Here is an 18,170-nt window from a genome sequence, read left to right as displayed (position 1 = left end):
CCGATCATGATCATTATCTCTTTGTTTTTCTTCCTATGTTTTTCACTTGATAAATATTTTTTAGGGATGTGTGTAGGAAAATATTCAGACCCTTTGAAATGATTCAGTCTGTGCCATTGCAGCCATTTGCCAAACTAAAAAAAAGTTCATTTTATTCCTCAGTAATGTACACTCAGCACCCCATCCAAAAAAAAAACAGAAATGTTTTTTTGCAAATTAATGAAAAAAGAAAAACTGTATTCAGACTCTTTGCAGCGACCATATTTAACTCGCATGCTTTCCATTTTTTCTGATCCTCCTTTGGATGGTTCTGCTCCTTTATTGGAGTCCAGCTGTGTTTAATTAAACTGATTGGACTTGATTAGGAAAGGTCTATATAAGATAAAATAAGAGTGGCGTCAGAACAACTCTGTGACCGTTCTTGACTGGCCCAGCCAGAGTCCTGACCTAAAGCCCTGATGGAGCATCTCTGGAGAGACCTGAAAATGGCTGGCCACCAACGTTCATCATCCAACCTGACAGAACTGGAGCGGATCTGCAAAGAAGAATGGCAGAGGATCCCCAAATCCAGGTGTGAAAAACTTGTTGCATCATTCCCAAAGAGACTCATGGCTGTGCTAGCTCCAAAGGGTGCGTCTACTCAAAACTGAGCACAGGGTTTGAATACTTATGACCATATAGTTCATTTTTTATTTTTTAACAAATATACATTTTCAACATTTCGGGTTTTTTCTGTCAAGATTAGGGATGTGCTCGACAAGTCGTTTAACCGTCTACGATTTATGAAACGTTTTGTATTTTACTAGTCGGTTAAACGCAGCAGTAAGTACTAGCATCTTGTTCCACAGAACAAGAGAGAGAGAGAGAATTGCACCCCCCCCCCCCCCCCCAAAACAAAAAATCCTATTTTTTGTGTAAGCGTTCATATTACATTAAAAATGCGACCTCTGTCTTGTTTGCTGTATGAACACATGCGTCGTCAAAGTGGCCCGCCTGCGCAGAAGAAGAGACGACGTCACACCCGACGTTGTGTTTGCGGAAGTAAATGTGATCCAGCGTGTCGGGGCATTCAAGCGATTAGGTAGCAGGTAGAAATAAATACAGTATTTGGGGGGAAATTATGAGGCGAGGCTTTATTACCTCATTTCATGGAGACACCACTAACGATGACGTCACGTCATAACCGTGCGTAAAAAATCAATCTATCCGAGCCGTGGCTGAATTGCTACGAACGCCATAAATGTCCACTTTATGCTTCACGTTTCAAGTGGGATTAAATTAAAGTAAAATAAAAAGTCAATAGTGTTACTCAAAACAATTTTGCAGATTCGATCCCCCTGCTGCCAGCACTTTCCCCTCCGCCTGCGCAGAGCGCATATTGGGCTCATATGAACATATGAAAGCGACCCAGGTCGCATTTGAAAAAAAATCGGAATTGAGCCGTTCAGACTGTCCTAAAAAAAATCTGATACAGGTCGCATATGGGCAAAAAAAGTCCGATCTGGGTCGCATTTGCCTGCGGTGTGAACCTAGCCTAACATGGTGCTAGCGAATGAGACCCTGCTGGACTGGGAGTCGGTACCATTACTCATTACATTATTCATAATAAATGCCATGCATTGCATTGGAAAATGTATCAAAAAATTATTTCTCTTTCAACTGTTCACCTTTATTCAGTCCGTTGTTGTTACATCAATAGAATTTAAATTAAGAAACTGTCCTGAATGTTTGGGCTAAAGTAGCCCCTAAATACACACAACATTTGCATTTTAAACTTTGAATTCATTATGTATCAAAATTCAAGTTTTCTTCCTTATAGACTAGTCGACTAGTCGCAAATAGAATTTGAGACTAGTCGGCGGGCAAATTAGTCGAAATTCCCATCCCTAGTCAAGGTGGTGTGCTGAGTGTCCATTAAAGGCAAATAAAATGAACTTTTTTGCCTTTGGAAAATGGCTGCAATGACAGACAGTGAAAACTTTCAAGGGGTTTGAATACTTTCTGTACCCACTGGATAATTATTTTATATTATTCTTTTTGTTAACGCTTTTTATGTGGTCATTTCTCACTGGACAGTGATTGTGAAATCAGGGTTTGTACAGTCAAAAATCCTGGAAAAGTTATGGAAATTGAAAATATATGTTTCTTGTTAGCATTAACATGTTAAATAAAATAGTTATTCAATGATTGAATCAACCAAGCAAGTCTTTTTTTTATTCCTCTTCAAAGGACACATGAGCATGAACTTTTAAATACATTTTTAACAGTGGCTCCATCTTACATCACATCTCTCGCTGACTTTTGAGGACTAAAGACTAAAGATTTGAGAGGTCCATTTTTTGAAAAAGATTGAAAAACTATACAATGCTGTGTAAAAGTTCAAAGTCATTCGATTCAAAGTTCAAGGCTCAAGGCACAGAGCCAGGAGACCCAACACAAACACGTTGAGTGTGTTTACAAAATTAACCACACAAAAACACAATATGTCTACTACATCATTTTTCTTTCTGTCTTGCTTTCCTTCTTAAAAAAAACAAACTGTGTTAAAAGGCAGATTCCCAAAATTATTAAGACCTAATATTTAACATATTATACATGCATACTAAGGATGTAACAATAACAAAGATATTGCAATAATAAAGTTGCCACAATATCATTATGTTACGATATTAAAAGCAGCACATCTGCGTCCCAAAAATTATTTTCGCCCGCTTCAGCTGAACACAGCATTGTGAACCCATGAAGCCCATGATACTTTGCGAGCTGAGCCAACGGGAGCACATGGCAGGGAAATATTAGTGTCTTGGGAGATAAAGAGAGAAAGGAAGGAATTGTACACCGACACAGTAACCCCCCCCCAAAAGAAACGGAAATAAATCAGTAACGTCAGCCATAATGAGGTGCCTATAAGTTCAAAAGTATATTATGTAATACAATAAATATTCATATCAGCCATGTATTTGCATTTATTTGCTCCATTTTGAACCATGGTTCAAGGTTGCTGAGTGTTGAGATCTAAAGGTCTCAAAACATTATCTCTGTATTTTTAAAAATCAATTTAGCTTTACGAAGAGCCTATATCTATGCTATTTGTTAAATTTATACCATTACATGTGCGCCCATAAATGGGGTCTGGCGTCGCCCATGCACGGTACAACAATTGTCACTGTATAACTGATTTATACTCTCGGACAAAATTGTTGGTATGCATCTGTTGATGAAAGAAAAAGCTGCAGTGTTTGCCACTGCTGAGAAGTGCACAAGTATCACTCCATCCATCCATCCATTATCTATACCGCTTATCCTCACATGGGTCGCGGGGCATGCTGGAGCCTATCCCAGCTGTCTTCGGGGAGTAGGCGGGGGACACCCCGAATTGGTTGCCAGCCAATCGCAGGGCACACAGAGACAAACATCCGCACTCACAATCACACCTAGGGGCAATTTAGACAGTCCAATCGACTTACCATGCATGTTTTTGGAATGTGGGAGGAAACCGGAGTTCCCGGAGAAAACCCACGCAGGCACGGGGAGAACATGCAAACTCCACACGGGGAAGCCGGAGCCGGGATCGAACCCACGACCTCTGAACTGTGAGGCGGATGTGCTAACCAGTCGCCCACCGTGCCGCCCCTCACAAGTATCACTGAGAGTTAAAAATCATTTGATTGCAGTGAATGCCTGAAAAGTTTTTGTGACAAAATATTAAGTTAAAGGTGCCATCATTTTTTTCCAGGCTTGTGTCATGACTTTGCTTTTTAGATTAATTTTGTTTTCAGTATTTTTTCCCAATATTGTTACTTTAGTCAGATACAAGTTATTTTTGTGACCATGTGGGCGTTACAATTTTGTCAATGTGTCCTCCTTTCCCATCAGCACTCAGAAACAGTTATCCATGCCTTACATCTTGGCTAGATTACTGCAATGCACTTTATTTCGGAGTCAGCCAGTCCTCCCTCAAACGTCTCCAGTTGGTCCAAAATGCTGCTGCCCGCCTACTAACTGGAGCTCGGAGGATGGAGCACATAACACCAATTCTGGCCTCCCTTTACTGGCTCCCAGTGCATTTCAGGGTTCAATTTAAGATTCTCCTATTTGTCTTTAAATCATTAAATGGCCTCGCCCCGGCGTACCTCTCCGAGCTCCTCCACTCCTTCGCACCTTCCCGCAGCCTCGGGTCTGCGGACCGGGCGCTGCTCGAGGTGCCGAGGACCAAGCGGAGCCTCAGAGGGGATCGAGCCTTTTCTGTTGCTGGTCCTTCCCTCTGGAATGACCTCCCATTGGTTGTTAGGCAAGCCCGCTCTCTGTCTATTTTAAAAACCCGGTTGAAGACACATTTCTTTTCTCGGGCTTTTGATCAAACCAGAAATTTTCAGCTCTTTTCCGGTGTCAATTGTACGTATATAGTGTTTTATGTCAATTTATTGGCTTTATTATTTATATTTTAGATATTATTTATATATATATTTGTTAATATATGTATCAGAGCCTTTTATTGTTTCTATTCTATTTATTGTATTGTTTGTAAAATGCTTTGTTACAGCTCTTATGAAATGTGCTATATAAATAAAAGTGTATCGTATAACAAGACTAAATTTGACAGAATTATCAGAGTATAGTATTGACTTGATATGCGTTTTATTAAAAAACTGAAATGGAAATCAATTTTATTTTGAAATGATTCAACATATTTCTGGCCTGACGGTGGTGGTTTGAGCTCTGCAGAGACGTGGGGAGGAAGGGCGGGCTGCAGTCAGACTCTCCTGAAAAGTGACTGACTGGGTGAATTCAAAGAAAAAAGGGCATGGACCCATAGGACCTCGATGCCAATTTTAAAAGAGATAACTCAAAAATTTAGAGTCGTTTATTTGGAGTCATTTTGATTTGTCAAAAGGCTTACTGCTTACCTGGACTCGTCAAGCTTTTCGGGTGGCCTTCAACTTCTTCCTTCAAGTTCTTCAATCCAAAGTCATGGGACCAAATTCATGTTTTTTTTCCCCCAGTTCTTTTGTGGACAGGCTCGTGTAAGGAGGCCGAAAATGAAATCAACTTTATATTAAAAGATTAGAAATTCAAACACGAGAGACGACACTTTTTTTATTACAGTGCATTCAACAAGCGTCTCGTCAGATGATTTGCTCCTCGTCCGGAATCTGCGATTGATTGGAGTATCTGCTAAGATGTTTTATTGATTAAGAACCTCCACACATTTTCTACATCTCCCACATCTCATCTTTGACGCTCGTTCTTTGATCCTAAAGTTAGTAGAACCGTTTGAAAAGTTCTACAGTGTTTCATTCACTTTGACTTGCATTTGCTTTTATTCATCCAGGTAGACGTTCAATTTTGCTTCAACTACAAAATTAATTTCCACAGCTACAAGTTGTAGAATTTCAATTTTTCACACGTTTCCCTCCAATATCACATTTTGGTCTTTCAATGATGTTATGTTTGGGCTTTTCTTGTTTTGTTTTCTCAGTATTTCTGTGTCTGTCTCGTCAATGATTGTGTCCACCTGTGTGCATTCCGCACCCTAGTGTTGGCCAATCAGCTCCCTCCTACCTTGTGCGTCTCGTCAGTATGCTTGTATTTAAGTTCCTAGTTTTCGTTCAGTCCTCGTCGGGTCATTGTCTCCGTCATGTTATTTTGTTTCTCCTGGAGTTGTGTTCTGGTTTTCTTTGCTACTTTGAGTTCTGGACTTTAAGATTTTTTTGTGCTCGTTTTTGTTAGTAAATATTTTCTTCAGTACCCCCTGCTTCTCCTGCCTCCCTGCATTTGGGTCCTCTACCATCCGGGAAACGTGACAGATGTTGTCACACCATCGTGACAAAAACGTCCATCTATCGACAAACGTTGACAAAATTGTTGGCATTGCTATGTAAAGAAAATCCTGCTGTACTTCCCCCTTGGCATTCAAATGAACAGCCAAACATCCAAAAACAGCAGAGTGTTCTTTTCGCACACACAATATTTGGCCAGAAGCAACGTTATTGCCAGTGGTTTGGAAAGAACGTATTTGCCATTGCATGGGCGCAGATGGCAGAGGCTAGAGGGGGGCACACGACCCACCCCCTCGTCACCAAAATTCAAGATGACTGCACTAACTGGTGAAAAAAGCAATGGTGAAATAAAACATATTGAAATGTATTTAAAAATAAAAAAGGGGAACATGAATATTTTTTATCAACAACAAATTTAAATGAATGCAATATGAATTCAAAGGATTTTAAAATAAAAAAACACTCAACAAAATAGTGACATGCTAAAATAAATAGTGAAAAAATGGAAGAAAATTTAATTAAATAAATACACGTTGAAACAAATACTGAAATGTTGAAATTAAAAATATTGAAAAAGTTTTGAAATTAAAAAAACGCTGAAAATTAAACACTGAATAAATGAATATTAAAATGAACGAATACTGAAATGGTTGAATAAATATTGCAAAATCGTTGAATAACTATTGAACGAACTAAAAACATATTCAAATATTGAAATAAACACTGAAAGAAGTTGAACATTTGTCAAATACATCTTGAAATATTTTAATGAATAACAAAAAGCTGAAAGATTTCAATTTAAATCAATATCGCAATAAATATTGAGATTAATATGGATGTATGGTCTAAACTGAAATGTCTAGACAAATAATAAATATTGAAATGAACACTAAGGTCACTTAATTTAAAAATATTGAGATTCAATTAAATTGGACATAAATAGTTCGAATCGCGTTCTCAGCCCGGCGGCCACCAGACACGATCGCGAGCTAGCAAGCAGCTAGCTCACCACACGAACACCAAGGGACACCCGCAGCCGTTCGTGGTGTGTCACGGTCTGCAAGGGCAGGCTGTGAGCCTCGACTGGACTGGGCAGCGTCTTCGGAGTCCACCGTCATCACCGCGGTCGGCCACCCTCGACAGCAGAGCTCGTCCCCGACATTCGGCAGCAAGTGCGCTCGCTCACTCGCCGAGAAAAGTTTCCCCGCCTCTCTCCTCCAGTAACCGCGGCAACGTTGGCCAGAACATTCCATTATTTAACTAATTTGGGCGCCCAATTCAATTTTGGTTATCAACTAAATTGTTTGTCATTACTAACCAGTTGTTTAAGTATAGTAAATTCTATTTGTTCAATTCATTTCATTCCCTCTCGCTCTCTCTCCACCTCAGTTGGATTTAGTACAAGTAATTAAGTAGTTAAGGCATCCGCCAAACCCCTAAAGTGAAATTCCTCTAAGCTCCGGCACAAATTTTGGTCCTTCGAGCCAGATTTATCAGACTAGGATATCTAGAGAGAGCGAAAGGTCTTCAGTAAAATGCCATATTTCCCCTGCTAAAGTTAAGTCACCCGCGGCCCTTGTGGGGATAAGCGGTGGAGTTAATGAATGAATGAATGAAAGAAAGTTAAGTCACACGCTGTTAGAGAACGCCGAATGCCCTTGAGACTAGATGACTATGTCATGAGCACACCAGACGAAGAGACAAACAGTATTCATAGTCTAGAGAGCGACCAGCGTGTGCTAAACACACCAGCTGACCAGGCAGTAGCGGAGTGCCCCACAGTGACGTTAGAGACGCCCCAGCCAGTAGAGGGTGCTACAGCCACATCGCAGGTAGATACGACTACAAACACTTCCCAGCTGCCTGAAGAGGATGAGCAACAAATGATGGCAGGCCAGACTAGTAACACCTGATTAACTTCTACTAATCCCCTGCTACTGAACACTGCCAACCAAGGTGAATTTAGGAAAGAAGAAAGGGAACCGATTCAGAATCCAGCCAAGACATCTTCCCCTCCGACCACGTGAAGCCACCCAAGGGGGAAGATTTCCATCACTTCCAACCAGGCGACTTCTTCCTAGACACCCATCGAAATGGTAGGCCCCCCCCAGCAGAAAGTCCTGCTCATCCCGACGCAGCAGTGGCAGCCAGCATTCAAGCAGTGAAAAATTATCACGTAAAAAACAGAAGATAAAAAGCCTTTGATTAACAAAAAGAATGAATGCATGTAAACTAAAAAATGATTATACAGAATACACACATCCCTAAAACAACATTTATCAAACATACACATACAATTTTAAAAAATGAAATTAACGAGCAAACAATTTAGAAGAACAAAAATATATGAAAATAGAAACAATATAAAAGGCACTCGGGTTACACTGAATCGCTTTAACGAACCTCAAAAGTCAGGATAAACAGCTATTTCATTGATTTAAAAAAAAAAAAGACACACACTTTGATTATTTGTATTGAATGCAGAATTGTATGTACACTTTCCCACCTTCCTATCAAAAGTCAAAGTTTCTTCACAGTCCATGTATCAAGGAGTTACTTCAAATGGAAAAGAGGGGCGGAGCCAGAACGTGACTGTGGGTCTGGAAAAATCAGTGTGGGCCTGAATATTTCCATCACTGAGCACAATCCTCCTGTCCCGACACATCTTATATTCAAATAAAATGACAAAAGTGAATAATATGAAGTTCAGATCTTCCTTAGACAACCACAATTATGCCATTGTTAATATTCAATACAATAAAAAACACAATGAAACACAAATTCAAAAATAACTTCATGATAATTTACAAAAACTTTTTTTCGTGAATCTCACTGGGTGGGAAATCTGTCAATCTGGGTGGGCCTGTGCACACCCAGGCCCACCCATGGCTCCGCCCCTGATATGGAAATCACAAAAACATTGTACATAGCGCATACATTGCTTAAAAACGGACCAACAGTGACAATTGGTTTAAAAAAAAAAAAAAAAAAAAAAAAAAAAAGATTCGAGTAGATACAGAGACGAGGATGAAATAAACGATGTTACGTTGAATAAAACAATGCAGATTTTGAAAATAACTATCATGTTAAATACTTTAGCTGTTAAACATTAATATTTTCATTTAAGACTTCTTGATTATTGCGGTTGTCACCAGCACACTTGTGTCTCTTGACAGAAATTTTCCATGAGAAGCGTTGGCCACAAACTGAACAGGCAAAAGGTTTCTCACCAGTGTGTGTTCTGATGTGACTTATTAAGTGTCCCTTCTGAGAGAATGTTTGACCACAATCTGAACATGCAAAAGTTTTCTCACCAGTGTGGGTTCTTGTGTGACGAATTAAGTGTCCCTTGTGAGAGAATCTTTGGCCACAATCTGAACAAGCAAAAGGTTTCTCACCAGTGTGTGTTCTTCTGTGTATTTTTAAGTTTAACTTATGAGAGAACATTTGTCCACAAACTGAACAGGAAAAAGGTTTCTCACCCGAGTGGATTCTTGAGTGTGTTTTTAAGTGTCCCTTCAGAGAGAATCTTTGGCCACAATCTGAACAGGCAAAAGGTTTCTCACCAGTGTGAGTTCTGGTGTGACTTATTAAGTGTCCCTTATGAGAGAACATTTGTCCACAACGTGAACATGCAAAAGGTTTCTCACCAGTGTGAGTTCTGGTGTGACTTATTAAGTGTCCCTTCTGAGAGAATCGTTGTCCACAAACTGAACAGGCAAAAGGTTTCTCACCAGTGTGTGTTCTGGTGTGATAAGTTAAGATTCCCTTCTGAGAGAATCTTTGGCCACATACTGAACAGGCAAAAGGTTTCTCACCAGTGTGTGTTCTGGTGTGATAAGTTAAGATTCCCTTCTGAGAGAATCTTTGGCCACATACTGAACAGGCAAAAGGTTTCTCACCAGTGTGTGTTCTTATGTGTTGCTTTAATGTTGACCTATGAGAGAACATTTGTCCACAAGCTGAACAGGCAAAAGGTTTCTCACCAGTGTGTGTTCTGGTGTGACTTATTAAGCTTCCCTTCCGAGAGAATCTTTGGCCACAATCTGAACAGGTAAAAGGTTTCTCACCAGTGTGGGTTCTTCTGTGTATATTTAAGCTTAACTTGTGAGAGAACATTTGTCCACAAACTGAACAGGCAAAAGGTTTCTCACCAGTGTGTGTTCTGGTGTGACTTAAGTGTCCCTTCCGAGAGAATCTTTGGCCACAAACTGAGCAGGAAAAAGGTTTCTCTTCAGGGTGCATTCTCGTGTGTTTTAAACGTCTCTTGAAAGCGCACGTTTTGCCACACTTAGAACATTTCCAGCATTTGTTGTCATTGTTACATGTCATATCACGTTCACATTCTTCTTCATCGCCATCATCATCATTTGATGACATCTCATCACTATCAGTTAGTAGAGGCCGGAGGCCATCTCCTTGTGATCCTCCCCAGTGGTCCCCATCACCGTCTGTTGTCACGTTTTGACATGAGCTGCTGCTTGGAGGCTCCGCCCCTTTGCTCACCTCACTTTGACCTTCATCTTTACTCTTCAAAGATACATGAGTCGATGGCAACTTATCCTGGTCCTCCTCATCTTTGATGTAGGGGGGCTCTTCTCCCTCCTCTTTTTTGCAGGGGCGCTCTTGCTCATCCTCCTGTTTAACATAAGGGGACTGCTGCTCCTCTTCCCCTTTAAAGTGGGGGATCTCTTCATCCTCATCTTCCTCTTTAATATGAGGATAAACATATTCACTGATGTCTGCAAGACACAAAGGACTACCTCTGTGAGAGAAATCAACAATTACATTCATATCATGCTTAAAAGTTTCATTTCTTTGATACTCTTCTTGTGACATTTAGTTGAACTCAGCGCACACAGTCTCGATCTGCAGTAAAATGTCAATCTTGGCTGGTCTAAGTTGCTTTTTACAGTCCTCTATTAGGCTAATCCAGATTACGACGGACTGTTCGGCATTAGCAAATTCACTTCCTGATGCATTTCTGTGGGAAACCTATCCTTGGTTATTTGTGGAAAGACTTGGACACGGTCTGACATTGTACCTTTTTGAGCGGTGACCCCGTCAAAAGCGGCACTGGCCTCGTATATACATGAGCCCCTTTAAGACGATGACTGAATCTATGACGGTGTACTAAAGTCACTATTATTTAAGCACTGCAAAAGCAAAAGTTAATATGAAAACTTCAAAGAATACGTCACCCAATCATCCATTTTCTGAACCGTCAATGTGCAAACGCCTTCTAAATAATACATGAACATCAAATTCTTTGTAGGCTTTTATTTTGAAGGCCTTGTAGGCAAGGCTGCCCTCACCTACTCATAAGCCCCGAGGCTAACCATGAAATATGTATTTATTGATTCAAATGTCACTAGTAGAAAATGTGCATAGATGTGTGTAGAGCCATTCGTGTGACATCTCCTGTAATGCAGTATTGAGCAGGTTATGATCATTTTCATGGACAGATATGCAGCTGGACACAGAATTAGCCAATTCTGATTTTAAGAACGTTTTTGAAATAATGAGACCAATGTCTGCATTTATATGTTTATATAAGCATCATGTATACATGTCAATGTATGTACATACTTATTCACGATATGCTTTTACATTATATGCCATATTCTTGACCTATTTGACTGCATTTCATGTCATCCATTGTTGATATTGACAATACATTTACACCGTTACGGTTAAGCAAAAATTTTCATTTACTGGGTAATTGATAATGACTCAACGTAATGTTGCATGGGTGTGCATGCGTGTGCGTGTATTCTTCTCTAATCCACTCCCAGCTAGTCAAATGCCTCGTAAAATTGTGAACAAAATAATTCCCACTCTACTTATTTTTGATGGAAGAGTGAGAAATGCATCGCAACCTGTCGCTGTGCTATAACTCTCTGGATGCCAGTCAGCGAGGTGCTCGGCCAGATTGGACGAGATCCCACCTCCAGCCACGGTAGTTTGAAAACAAGCCTTATAGACGGGCTTTTTTTTTTTGTCATGTTGGTTGGCCTGCCATGGCTGTCGGCCATGTAAGTAAAAAAGTTCCACTTTGCATGTCATACTTTACAACGGAGCGCAGGTGCAGTGAGCGCAGCTGCAGCCAGCGCTTGAATGCCCTCAAACGCCATCTTCACACACGCCACTTAGTCGTTACACACGTCGGTAGACAGACGGCTATACGCCTATGTATACTTGTCTTTAAGACAGAGTTGGTAAGATGCGTATGCTTTTTTAAAAAATACCGTTATTAAAAAAAATGGTATCGAGTCGTTTTTTACGCTGAAAAATCGGGGTATGGTACTGGTATCCCGTGGCAACACTAATCACGATATAAGTAGTTCATTCATTCATTCATTATCCATACCGCTTATCCTCACAAGGGTCGCGGGCGTGCTGGAGCCTATCCCAGCTGTCTTTGGGCAGTAGGCGGGGGACACCCCGAATTGGTTGCCAGCCAATCGCAGGGCACACAGAGACAAACATCCGCACTCACAATCACACCTAGGGCCAATTTAGACAGTCCAATCGACTTACCATGCATGTTTTTGGAATGTTGGAGGAAACCGGAGTACCCGGAGGAAACCCACGCAGGCACGGGGAGAACATGCAAACTCCACACAGGGTGGCCGGAGCCGGGATCGAACCCACGACCTCTGAACTGTGAGGCGGACGTGCTAACCAGTCGACCACCGTGCCGCCTTACATAAGTAGTTCATATTAATTGATATTGATATATATTGGTTATTTTTTTGTCCTTTTCTTTCTTTTTTTAAGTATTGAGCCCAGGGGAAAAAAACATTGAATTTAGGTCATTTTATTTTAACATATAATACTTAATATTAAGACTTCAAGAAGTCAACAGAACTATGAAAAAAGTCAAATAAACTAGTCAACTTATATCAATCAAACTTTGTTCAAATAAATGACCAGTTGAATCAGTACGAGGACTGCCAAGATTAGTCGACTAATCACGCCGAAGATCAAAATCGTCTACAATGAATTTTAATAGTCGACGAGTCGTTTATCTATATATTTATTTATTTGGCGCATTGTTTTTCTCTCGAAACGGACTCTTCTCACACTTCTTCCGCCGGCTGTTTTCCTGTGTGCAACACACATGCGCAGTAGTGGTAATCCGGGTCATTTGTGATGTAAACAGAAGCATTGTGGGTAAAGCAGTGTAAGGGCTAATTCGTGTTGGCAACAGAGTCCGAAAGTTGCGGCGCAGTTCACCAAATATACTCAATACAATGCAAACTTGCCTTACATGGCAGCACGATGGGGATCATTTAAAAAAAAATAATAATAAAAGAAGCACGTCATGGCTTACGCCTGATTTCATTTCTGACCTTGGCACAGTCGTGTCTAGAAGCTAGCTGCAGTTACATACACACGTTACGGTGTGTTTGATGTAATGTTGTAACACAATGTCCTATTTGGAATGCTAACATATGGTCTACTATGGATTAAGCAGCCACGTTTATTAACAACCAAAGCAGTGTGCGTTATTTCCGCGGTGGACATCAAAGCAGGAAGAGCTTGCTTGCTCGCTCTTTCTCTCTCACGAACAGAGTGATGGATTCATGAACTGGGAAATATCAGCACTCAGCACAAAAATTACATTTGCCACTCATCGGCATCACATAACAATAACACCCATCATTAAGTTTGTTGCAATATACTACATTATACTGCAAAAAAAAAAAGTTTTTTTTTGTTCCAGGTGCATCCCACATTTTGATTGATCTAGATCAATTTACTTCTTTGAAAGTGTGCATATGAGTGAAGAAAAACAAAATCTTTTGGATAAAGGTTAAAGTAAGACAAAATTAAAAACCAATTATTTTAGTTTTCTTTAGCACACTGCATTTTCCCAAATTAGCCCTCTCATTTCACTACCTTCTGTTAAAAAATAAGTCTTGGTGCCAAGAAGAGTGAAAATGTATACAAGTATTACTTTTTGTATTTATAGATAATTTCACAATCATTATTAATTAATGCAGGCAGCACGGTGGTCGACTGGTTAGCACGTCCGCCTCACAGTTCAGAGGTCGTGGGTTCGATCCCGGCTCCGGCCTCCCTGTGTGGAGTTTGCATGTTCTCCCCGTGCCTGCGTGGGTTTTCTCCGGGCACTCCGGTTTCCTCCCACATTCCAAAAACATGCATGGTAAGTTGATTGGATACTCTAAATTGCCCCTAGGTGTGATTGTGAGTGCGGCTGTTTGTCTCTGTGTGCCCTGCGATTGGCTGGCAACCAGTTCAGGGTGTCCCCCGCCTACTGCCCAAAGACAGCTGGGATAGGCTCCAGCACGCCCCGCGACCCTTGTGAGGAGAAGCGGTACAGATAATGGATGGATGGATATTAATTAATGCAACTCTGCATAATGTACAGTTTTGGTTCCATTTTTAAGTGGAAGTCAACCCAAACATTTTTTTCAAGAATATGTTCTATGCAAGACCACTAGTTGAAACAGGGCATTCTGATAAATATCGCGCTTGTGGAATAAGTGTTAATTAGCCATCTCCGGGGGCGGCCATTTTGTCTTCTGTTGATTGAAAATGAAATCACAACTGCTCCGGGCTCAGATAACGACCAATCACGGCTGACCTGTTTTCTGAAGATGAGTCGTGATTGGTCGTTCCCTGAGCCCTGGGTAATTGTGATGTCATTTTCAGTCGACAGAAGTGACAAAATGGCCGCCCTAAAAACGAGTGCATTTTGCACAAATGACGCAAAAAACGCAAAATGAATCAGAATTCCGTGTTTCAACTAGTGGGCCTGCTGGGAACATATTCTTGAAAAAAACATGTTTGGGTTGACTTTCACTTTAAAATGATACTAAATAATTACAGCGAAAAATGTTAAGGCCACAGCATCGTCATCAATTTGAGTTGCTCCCTAATTTATAAACATGTGAGGAATGATGCTTAAGTTGTAAAGTTTAATCCAAGTTGAATGTTCTGTCATCTTAATTGTCTTTACGATTAGCTTGTACATAAAGAACTCAAGATGTAAGCGATTGATGGTTATTACGAAAGCAGCAGCTTGCTGATGCAATTTGCTCCGATTTATATATTTTCCGATTCGTCATCTAATCACGACTGCTGTTAGTGATTAGTCGACTAGCAAAATAATCATTTGTGACAGCCCTACAGGCAATGCCGATAACAGCGCCCCAAAAAATGTCAAACTTCATCAAAAGAGACAGAAAGGTGAAGCGAGTCAGGAACCACGCACAGTACATGACTCAAGACAAAAACAGCCGATTCACGGCAGGCAGAATTCCTCGCTCCTGCGATCGACCAATCGGAGCCGTACATGGCAGAATAACCACAACCATTTTTAATCATACATATAACCATGATTACTATTTTTTCCCCCATAATTGTCCAGCCCTAACACCTAGTACTAGATGTTGAATCTTAATCATGTTCTATTAAACGTAACAAAAACTGAAATAAGGAGGATTTCATTCGAAACATATGAGACTGTAGTAGTCAGTAAGCACGTGAGAATGACAAGAGAACAAAGCAAACCTGTTCTGTGTAAGACAACTCGAGGTTCCAACTTGCAAAGATGACGTTGTGGCTTGATGTCCTCTTCTGCTGCACAAAGTTCCTCCTTGAACTCTGCTGTCTTTTTTGTACACATTTTCACAGAACAATCACAACACTTTGCAGTTTGCACTCGATCTCTTCTGGGCGACGTGTTGCTAATGCTAACACACGTGTCTCTTTGTTTGCAGCGAGCAAGCTAAGCTACGTTACAATAGAGAAGTTTCAACGTGCATCCAGATGAGTTTATCCGACGATCCAACGAGTTCTGTGTTAGTCCAGTATTGTGGCGACGGACATGCTGCTTCGTAACTTTAGTCCGTTCCGTAGTAATTCAAGAAGAATGATTTAGTGAAGCCCGTGTCCAGTCTTCCACTGGCCAAGTCACAAGCTGTGTCTACAAAAATCCACAGTGCGCATGCGCAATAGGTCAAGCCAGGATCGTGTGCCTCCCCGCATTCTTTTGTCTTTTTAGGTAAACTATTTCCTTGGTGGTTTTAATGATGCGCAGTTTTATTTTTTTAGTTACCTTTTAACACTTTATTGGATATCAAAAATTACAAACTCTCAACCCTCAGTCAGTCGGGGCGGGGCTATGAATTGTTTCACGGAAGTGGTCGTCACCAAGGGGATCTGGCCGGAGCAGTAAGACCAAGCGCGATTTGCGGCAGTGGCAGCGGTCGAGGCAGCCTTTACATCACTTCCGCTAATACCACGACCGCTGCCGCAATCGAGGCAGCTGCCATTGCGTCACTTCCGCTTATAAGACGACCGATGCCACAATCGCTTCTGCCGGGAGATGTCGCAACTCCATTCGACCTGCTGCCGCTACCTTTTACCCATTCCACGGCATCGAACGTTTTTATTAACGGCTTCTTTTTGTTCGTATGTGTTTATAAACGACTTATTTTTATTATTGCTCAATATACATGATTAAAATATATAGAGGGGTACAAAATACCTGCTGCAATCAATTTATAAAATATTTTCTCCTCTTCGTGGTGGACTTTATACGCTGTTAGTCTGTACTATGAATGAATGTATGTATGTATGTATGTATGTATGTATTTATTACTTGCACTGGGTTGTCTGTTATTGGTGCTTCAATTATTTTACTATCGTGTAAATCTCTTTGGACCTGAAGACTTTAAGATGTTGTGGCAGCTGCCTGCACCTGCCTTTCCACTCCAATCGACCTGCTGCTGCTGCTGCTACAGTTTCTGATTCCACCGCACCGTTTACTCTTTGTTATTCCTTTTCTTTCTTTCTTTTTTCTTTTATTCTATAGATTGAAAAAAAATCCGGCTGAGCCTTTTGTCTGTGTTAATACTGTATTTATTTATTTATTTATTCAATGGAGAGGCATAGAGAGTGGCGTTGGTGGCGAGGCTGTTGCAACGTCACTTTCTCTTATACCCCAACCATATATGAGGTCACTTCCTGTCAGCCATTATCCAACTTCCACTACTCAGCCCAAAAATACATAAATAAAACAAGTGGCAGCTGCCTAATGGCCGCCAGGAAATGCAACACCACTTTCTCTTACGCCCCGACCATATATGGAGTTACTTCTTGTCGGCCATTATCCAACTGCCACTACTCAGCCCAAAAATACATAAATAAAACTAGTGGCAGCTGTATAATGGCCGGTCACTTTCTCTTATGCCGCGACCATATATGGAGTCACTCGACTCCTTTAAAGCGTTTGATTCTATAGAACATACATTTTTAATTAACGCATTATAGAAATTTGGATTCGGGGCTATAATCTGTGAAGTCATAATGTTTTATAATGACATAGTTAGCTACATCTCTCTAAATCCAGGAATGACCCCTAAAATAAAGATTCTTAGAGGAATTAGATACGGCTGTCCGATATCACCAAAACATTTCATTCTGTGCACCCAAATATTGGCATATTTGATTGTTAATCACTCAGAAATTAATGGGATTAAATTTGGGGATTATGAATTTCAAATAAATCAATTTGCGGATGATACGGTTTTATTTTTAAAAGACAAATCAACAATTGAAAAGGCGTTAAAAGTGATCTCCATTTTCTCCTAACCATCTGATTTAAATTTGAATCTGAACAAATATGAAATTCTCTCATTGTGATGAAGTCCAAATCATGTCTATTCCTGTTTCTCTCAGAAGATGTCGCTGCTCTATTCCGCCAGCTGCCTCTCCTGCGACCAGGCAGCTGCTACGTAACTTTTACTTATGCCGGGAGAGTTGTTGTCCAGCGACCAGAAACGTTTGTCCAATTCTCCATGCAATTGAACATCCAATTGTTCAAGTCCTGCCGATACTCTAAATAGCTGTGGAGCTATTATTGACGATTCATTTTAGATCGCATTTACCCCCACTTACTTTGGAAACATGTTGTACTTTTATTGTACATTATAGGTATACCCATGCACTATTTTAGCAAAATTCTCTCATTGCAATTTATGCATGAGAAAACAACTTTCGGTGGTTTATTTGTACATAGGAAGTTATTTTTCTACATTATCAGTGCGTGTGTGTGTGTGTATGTATATATATATATATATATATATATATATATATATATATATATATATATATATATATATATATATATATATATATATATATATATGTACATATATATATACATATATATACACATATATACATACAAATATATATATACATACATATATACATATATATATATATACATACTATATATATATATATGTATATATATATATATACACAGTATGCATGTATATACTGTATATATATATATATATATATATATATATATATATATATAACAGTAAAGTAAAAAAAAAAAACAAT

At 40.1% G+C, this 18,170-nt stretch overlaps 1 protein-coding gene across 2 annotated transcripts; it reads right to left on the bottom strand.

Annotated features, from left to right (window-relative positions):
• Positions 1 to 8,235: 8,235 nt before the first annotated feature.
• Positions 8,236 to 15,764, bottom strand: LOC147126859 (uncharacterized). 2 transcript variants are annotated; one of them, XM_086022110.1, is made up of 2 exons: positions 15,324 to 15,764; positions 8,236 to 10,522 (listed from the first exon to the last, which is right to left on the bottom strand). In XM_086022110.1, the coding sequence occupies exons 1-2, from the start codon at positions 15,436 to 15,438 to the stop codon at positions 8,883 to 8,885; spliced, it is 1,755 nt and encodes a 584-aa protein (XP_085878236.1). In that variant the 5' UTR covers positions 15,439 to 15,764; the 3' UTR covers positions 8,236 to 8,882. The 2 variants fall into 2 exon arrangements, with proteins under 2 accessions (XP_085878236.1, XP_085878237.1); XM_086022111.1 differs by having other exon boundaries at positions 8,236 to 10,489.
• Positions 15,765 to 18,170: the final 2,406 nt, after the last annotated feature.

This window comes from Filicampus tigris, chromosome 22 (genome assembly GCF_054856515.1).
Source record: "Filicampus tigris isolate MCC_2025a chromosome 22, RoL_Ftig_1.0, whole genome shotgun sequence".
Lineage (NCBI taxonomy): Eukaryota > Metazoa > Chordata > Actinopteri > Syngnathiformes > Syngnathidae > Filicampus > Filicampus tigris.
Note: the sequence above shows the minus strand (reverse complement) of the source record. Positions and strands in the feature narration are given on the sequence as shown.

Excerpts from the sequence above, each read along its gene's own strand:
- LOC147126859 (XM_086022110.1), bottom strand. The coding sequence starts at position 15,438 with ATGTGTACAAAAAAGACAGCAGAGTTCAAGGAGGAACTTTGTGCAGCA. Across the intron at positions 10,523-15,323 it reads AGTTGTCTTACACAGAACAG|ACATCAGTGAATATGTTTAT; the intron begins GTTTGCTTTGTT and ends TGTGTCTTGCAG.